The sequence below is a fragment of the Acartia tonsa genome, chromosome 8 (assembly GCF_053477335.1).
Source record: "Acartia tonsa isolate MP-2025a chromosome 8, ASM5347733v1, whole genome shotgun sequence".
Classification (NCBI taxonomy): Eukaryota; Metazoa; Arthropoda; class Copepoda; order Calanoida; family Acartiidae; genus Acartia; species Acartia tonsa.
In genome coordinates this window covers 49,301,415-49,309,246 of record NC_137267.1, presented here as the reverse complement: position 1 = coordinate 49,309,246, position 7,832 = coordinate 49,301,415, and the positions used below count along the sequence as shown (strand labels likewise).

General features: G+C 31.2%; 1 protein-coding gene across 1 annotated transcript in view; it reads left to right on the top strand.

The window, feature by feature from the left end:
- Nucleotides 1–5,980: 5,980 nt before the first annotated feature.
- The window catches only part of LOC145326662 (uncharacterized), a 106,981-nt gene continuing 105,129 nt past the window's right edge, over nt 5,981–7,832 (top strand). The window contains exon 1 of the mRNA XM_080170029.1: nt 5,981–6,089. Coding sequence (XP_080026155.1) covers nt 5,992–6,089 — 98 coding nt within the window. The 5' untranslated portion in view covers nt 5,981–5,991. The remainder of the gene's footprint in view (nt 6,090–7,832) is intronic.

The window sequence follows — 7,832 nt, the reverse complement described above, 5'->3', positions numbered from 1 at the left end:
GAATTTAGAGTAATATCAATAATCAATCCTTCAATCCACCCCTAATATATCCATAAATACATCTACCAAGCATCAAACAATCCATTTATCAATTTATCCAATTATTCATCTATCAAACTAAGTTTATTAATCTATCCTTTCATCCAGTAATTCTTTAATATATAAATCTATATCCTTTATTTTGTTTTAAGTTGGCTGCCTCTAAATGTTATTCTTTCCTTCCTGAAATAAAAACTCACACTCTTCAGTATTTCCTATTTAACACACAGTGAAATAAAAATAGAAATTTAACAGAAATTCTTTACAATAAACTGTTAAAAAATCTCATTAACTCGCTTCAAGTACTTCAGTGGTAGATCATTTTTACATCTAAAAAATAGCTATTATCAAGCGAACATGTAGAATGCATATAAATGCTTTTGTAGGATATGATAAATATATAGGTAAGCCATGAAAAATTAAAAAAAAATAAACTTTAACCAGGTTGTTTTTTAGTTACATACATAAAGAAATGTCTAATTTGTGTATGTAAAAGTCATGATTTCAGAAAAATGTTTGCAAGCATAAGTTGCAAGGATATTACCAAACATAACACATAAATAACAAACATTTTGACATCACTAAAAAGTTGTGTTTCTGTTTTTATGAAAATAATTCATAAGTTGCATATATTTTATTTCCAAGTATTCACATCTTTAATACTACATGCTAATGGTAGAAAATTGAAATATAAATATATAGGGCATATATTTAAATATATGCCCCATAAATGTATTTTAAACTATTGAACAGAAAAAAATGAATGTGGCTAACTAAATTAAGACTTTAACTGGTTTTAATGTTTTTACAAAAAGGAGCTAACTTGAAATGATATTTTTTATATGGACAAAAAAGTATCATTGTGTTCTTTTCTTTCCTTTTGGACTATTACAAGGTTGCATGCATAAGCCTTATGTTTTTGTACTATAGAGTAATTTTAGAGTATTCCTTCAATTAATTATAATAATATAATACAGAAGAGAATAAATAGCGCACATTTTTGTACAGGAGATTGATTTTAGAGTATTATAATATACCCCTGTTTCAATTCATTTCATTAGGAACTCTAGAACTAATAATAAATTCACTGAATGAAAAAGTCTGTTACTTTTTAGTCATTTATCTAAAATATATTTGAACATGGCACCCTCTTCTAATATTTCTACTATTTGCACATATGTATTGTTCTATAAAACTCTCAAGCTAATATGTCTTCTATTTGTACATACATATTGTTCTATAGAACTCTAGAACTAATATGTCTACTATTTCTACATACATATTGTTCTATAGAACTCTAGAACTAATATGTCTACTATTTCTACATACATATTGTTCTATACAACTCTAGAGCTAATATGTCTTCTATTTGTACATACATATTGTTCTATAGAACTCTAGAACTAATATGTCTACTATTTGTACATACATATTGTTCTGTACAACTCTAGAACTAATATATCTACTATTTGTACATACATATTGTTCTATAGAACTCTAGAACTAATATGTCTACTATTTGTACATACATATTGTTCTATACAACTCTAGAGCTAATATTTCTACTATTTGCAAATACTAATTGTTCTATATAACTCTAGAACTACTATTTCTACTGTTTTTGCATACACGTATTGTTCTATAAAACTCTAGAACTAATATATCTACTATTTACACATGCATATTGTTCTATAGAACTAATATGTCTACTATTTTTACATACATATTGTTCAATAGAACTCTAGAACTACTATTTCTACTGTTTTTGCATACATATTGTTTTAAATAACTCTAGAACTAATATTCCTACTACTTGCATATACGTATTGTTTTATAGAACTCTAGAACTAATACATGTATCTACTATTTACACATACATATTGATCCATAGAACAACTATTCTACTATTTGTACATACATATTGTTCCATAGAACTCTAGAACTAAAATATCTATCTACTATTTACACATACATATCGATCTTTAGAACAACTATTCTACTATTTGTACATACATATTGTTCTATATAACTCTAGAACTAATAGTCTACTATTTCTACATACATATTGTTCTATACAACTCTAGAACTAATATATCTACTATTTACACATACAAATTGAGAACTCTAAAACTAATATTTCTACTATTTGCACAGACACATTGTTCTATACAACTCTAGAACTAATATATCTACTATTTACACATACATATTACTAATATTCTAATATACTAATATTCTACTATTTGTATTATAATATACTTTTTAGTCATTTATTTGAAATATATTTGGTGAACATGGCACCCTCTTCTAATATTTCTACTATTTGCACATATGTATTGTTCTATAAAACTCTCGAGCTGATATGTCTTCTATTTGTACATACATATTGTTCTTTAGAACTCTAGAACTAATATATCTACTATTTACACATACATATTGAGAACTCTAAAACTAATATTTCTACTATTTGCACATACGTATTGTTCTATTAGAATACAAATGCAGAACTCTAGAACTAATATAAATACTATTTGCACTTACATATTATTGAGAACTCTAAAACTAATATTTCTACTATTTGCACATACGTATTTTTCTATTAGAATACAAATGCAGAACTCTAGAACTAATATAAATACTATTTGCAAATACCTATTTTTCTATAGAACTCTAGAACTAATATTTCTACTATTTGCAAATACATATTGAGAACTCTAAAACTAATATTTCTACTATTTGCACATACGTATTGTTCTATTAGAATACAAATGATGATGAAAAAAGTTTTCTTCCTTCTTTAGAATTCTCCATACTCAAAGTGCCATAAAATAAAACCATGGTTTAGCGGCCGCAGCTGAATCTAGTTGCCGCTTTAAGCAAGGCGCCAATTTAGCAGCAGTTAAGTAATAGTTATTTCTCGCATCGTATTATAAACGGCTTTCCGCGGATATAGAATGTACAATTATAAGATTAAAACTAGTTTTTTTTAGCCCCGTGGTGCCGAAGGCACCGGCTAAAAAAACTAGTTTTAATCTTATGATTGTACATTTCTATATTCGTAGAAAACTGGATATAATACGATGCTAGACATAGTTTTTTCGTATGGATGAGAACCGGTTCCTATCCACCGGATTCGAATGAATACAAGAAACTTACTTTAATAATATAAAGCTGAAAAATTTTGAATATTCTTTAGCAGATGACGCTAAATATAAAATAAATTAAAGCGTAGCAAGCTAAATAGCCAAACCACCCTTAAAAACAATCTGCAACTAACTAAGCTAATATTTTTACTCATTCTGCAGCCGCAGCCAAACCTTCTTAACTTCGTGTGATGATTTACAAAATTAGAATGACTTGAGCTGCATATATAAATTAGAGAGATATGTCTAACTATTCTAATAGGTCTACCTAACATTTGCTTATTCTTCATTTCCTTGTTTTTATTTATCTAGAAGATCTGTATTTGAAGGGGGATTGACTTTAAAAAAGCGTGGAACCTAGGGAACCATACAGACAAAGACAATGGCCGATAAATTGATGTACATCTCCCCAATGATGATAAATAAAATTACTCCTTCTGTATTTTACAATTAATGGTTGAAACAATAGGACACTTATCTTAATGAACCAACCAATCAAAATTCAATAAAAATCCCCAAAGTTGTTAAGCCAACGAATAAGGAAACTTAATCATACAACTTTGGGGACTAGTGTAATAAACAGCCCAATGTCAACTCCTTTCCTGGTAGAACCAATTTAAATCTAAAAAAAATGTTTTAAACCTTCTAAGGATATAAGTAAAGTTTCCTTCTCAATTATATCTTAAACAGCGGCTTCGCCCCTAGCCTCTTGGGGCTTTGCCCCAAGAGGTTTGATCAAACTAATTTTTCGTGTTTTAGATTTTAAAGAAAATTAAAAAAAAAACTGTTTTTTCTTTGGGGGGGGGGGGGGTTTAGTCGACCCTACTTTTTAAATTTTAGTTTTAAAAAGAATTATTTTTTTGGGGGGAAGGGGTATTTTTCATTTTTTTTTTGGGGGGGGGGGGTGGTTAGGGGTGTCCTACCCCCTAAGAAAATAGTTATAAACCTTCCCGGGACCTATGAGAAGGTACCCTGTAAAGGACAACCCGATCGGTTCAGCGGTTAGCGAGATCCTTCGCTACAAACAAACAGACAGACATCGTTCTACTTTGTATTATAGATGAACAAACCAAAAACCTTATTATTTTATTTAAGGACCAGCGGCTGAGCCACTGGCTTCTAGCGGCTATGTATTCAAAGGGGAGCTTAAAACCATTTCACGGCTTGAAATAAAATAGAAGATAACCATCACAGGACCTATGTGAAGCTTACCTAATCGGTTCAGTAGTTATTAAGATCTTAAGCTTCAAACAAAAAAGCCTTAATACTTTATATAAAAGGGTATACAAAAAGATAGTATCGATATAAAAACGAAACTTATCTACCTATTTATCTTAGAAGATTTATTATGTGGATTAAAGATTTTCTAATCAATTTTCTCGTATTCATTCGAATCCGGTGGATAGGAACCGGTTCTCATAAATACGAAAAAACTATGTCTAGCATCGTATTATATCCAGCTTTCTACGAATATAGAAATGTACAATCATAAGATTAAAACCAGTTTTTTTAGCCCGTGCCTTCGGCACCTCGGGGCTAAAAAAAACTAGTTTTAATCTTATAATTGTACATTATATATCCGCGGAAAGCGGTTTATAATACGATGAAAGAAATAACTATTCTTTACACAAATTGAAAAAGCTAAACCTTGTACTAAAACAACTATTCTTCTGGAAACTATTTTGTTTAAAATTAAGTAAACAATGTTTTATTATGGCTTTGAAACCAATAGATAATCGTTGGATTAGAACTGGTTCTAAGCCAAACAGAAAAGTAATGTACTTAAAGATCCAGCTCTGATAAATCATGTATTTTATCGCATTATAGACAATTTTCCACGAATAACAAAATAAAATTCATAAAATCAATACCAGTTTATTTGGTCTGGTGTATCAGGGTTCTTGGGGACAGCTGTCCTGGCATTGATTTTTTTTATATTTTACTATCTGCGGAAAACTGTTTATATTACGATGCGATTGACAACTATAAAGTCTTGCGTCCCTAGCATCTAGCGGCTCTATAATCGATGGGAGAAGGAGAAGCAGAAAAACCGCCTTAAACCATCCAAAGACTTAATTATTGAAATGAGTCTTAGGGTGTTTTTCCTGGATGTACTTTTTAGGAAAGCTTTTAAAATGTCTTGGGGTAGTTTTAGGCCATTTCGCTGACTTCCTTAACTCTCCCCTAGAGGCTAGGATTGAAGCAACTAGTTACATCTATTTTGTATAATTTTAAATATGGATTTGATTGCAGGGTGGGATGGTAACATTGGTGTGTTTATTACACTGGTCCTAAAAGTTTTTTTAATTAGGTTTTCTTTTTCATTGGCTTGACAATTTTTGGGACTTTCAATGTATTTTGATTTGTTCAGTTAGTGTCCAAAAGTTTTAATCACAAATTGTAATCCAGAGTAGGGGTAGTTTTGTGTATCATCATTAGGGATTTACATCAATTTATCGGTCATTGGCTTATCCCTTTATATTCCTGATTTGATTGGCCTTGTCTAATAACAATTCACAAATTGAAAGCCACCAGAAACAAATTTTCCCAAACCATCAAAGAATTGGCCTAGTTATTGGAAGCCATCTTTGAAGAGTTTAACAAGGATAAGTTGTAGGGCTCGGCAGCTGCTCGTCAACCGCGTGTAAGTGTCAGTGAAATCGTCATATTATAACTTAAAACTTTTTGCCAATCAGACCATTTTAGCCACACTGACACACCTCATGTTACTTTAATTCCAATATTTTAATCAAACTCTTTATAATAACTATTTATAATAACAATAAAATCATGTTTCAGACTGTTAAAAATGTTAATATCCTGCCTTCTGGGCATTTTTGTTGTTACCAGTTCACAGACAATCTTTACCTCAGCTGATTGTACCATATCGTCTTATCCCCCAGACAGGTGGGTAGATAGATAGATAGTTCACAGATAATCTTTACCTCAGCTGATTGTACCATATCGTCTTATCCCCCAGACAGGTAGGTAGATAGATAGATAGTTCACAGATATTATTTACCTCAGCTGATTGTACCATATCGTCTTATCCCCCAGACAGGTGGGTAGATAGATAGATAGTTCACAGATATTATTTACCTCAGCTGATTGTACCATATCGTCTTATCCCCCAGACAGGTGGGTAGATAGATAGATAGTTCACAGATAATCTTTACCTAAGCTGATTGTACCATATCGTCTTATCCCCCAGACATTTGGGTAGATAGATAGATATATATATATAGATAGATAGATAGTTCACAGATAATCTTTACCTCAGCTGATTGTACCATATCGTCTTATCCCCCAGACAGGTGGGAAGATAGATAGATAGATAATATATATATATAGATAGATAGATAGTTCACAGATAATCTTTATCTCAGCTGATTGTACCATATCGTCTTATCCCCCAGACAGGTAGGTAGATAGATAGATAGTTCACAGATAATCTTTACCTCAGCTGATTGTACCATATCGTCTTATCCCCCAGACAGGTGGGTAGATAGATAGATAGTTCACAGATAATCTTTACCTCAGCTGATTGTACCATATCGTCTTATCCCCCAGACAGGTGGGTAGGTAGATAGATAATATTATAAAGGGTGTGCAAAAAAATGCGGAACTTTTTAAAATTTATATTGCGCGGCTTGTGTTAATAGTAGAAAAACGTTATGCATACCATTAGAACCGCTATGAAGTTTTTTTTTTGGAAATATAAAAACGATTCCTGTGCTACGTATAGTTTAGGAGCTATGTAGTAAAATGTCCCAACTGGCTTAAAACTTGACTTGCGAGTAAAGCATTAAAGATTAAATTAAAGGGTATGCAAATAAAATACGTACATTTTTAAAATTCTAATTGCTCGGCTTGTTTTAATAGTAGAAAAATGTTTTGCATACATATGGAATCGCTATTAACTCTATTTTTTTTTTGGAAATATAAGAACCATTCATGTGCTACGTATATTTTATGAGCTATGTGGTAGAATGTCCCAACTGACTTAAAACTCAAAAAAAAATTTTAACTTTTCCCATATTTATCAATACAGCTTCTAAACTAAAAATAGCACAATAATCGTACTTATATTTCCAAAAAAATAGAGCTTATGACGGTTCTAACGATATACATAGCATTTTTCTACTATTCACACAAGCCGAGCAGTTTGAATTTTAAAAATGTCCGCATTTTTGCACACCCTTTTTTTTTATCTTTAATGATTTACTAGCAAGTCAGGTTTTAAGTCAGTTGGGACATTCTACTACGTAGCTTCTAAACTATGAGTAGCACAGTAATGGTTCTTAAATTTCCATAAAATAGACTTCATAGCGGTTCTAATGGCATGCATAACGTTGTTGTACTTTTCACACAAGCCTCGCAATTTGAATTTTAAAAAGGTACATATTTTTTTAATGATTTACTCGCAAGTCAAGTTTTAAGGCAGTTGGGACATTTTACCACATCGCCCCTTAACTATACGTAGCACAGGAATCGTTTTTATAATTCCAAAAAATAGACTTCATAGCGGTTCTAGCAGTAAGCATAACGTTTTTCTACTATTAACACAAGCCGCGCTATCTAAAATCCGCATTTTTTTTTGCACAACCTTTATATGGTAGTGTCAAATTATGTGAAGCAACTTTACTTTAT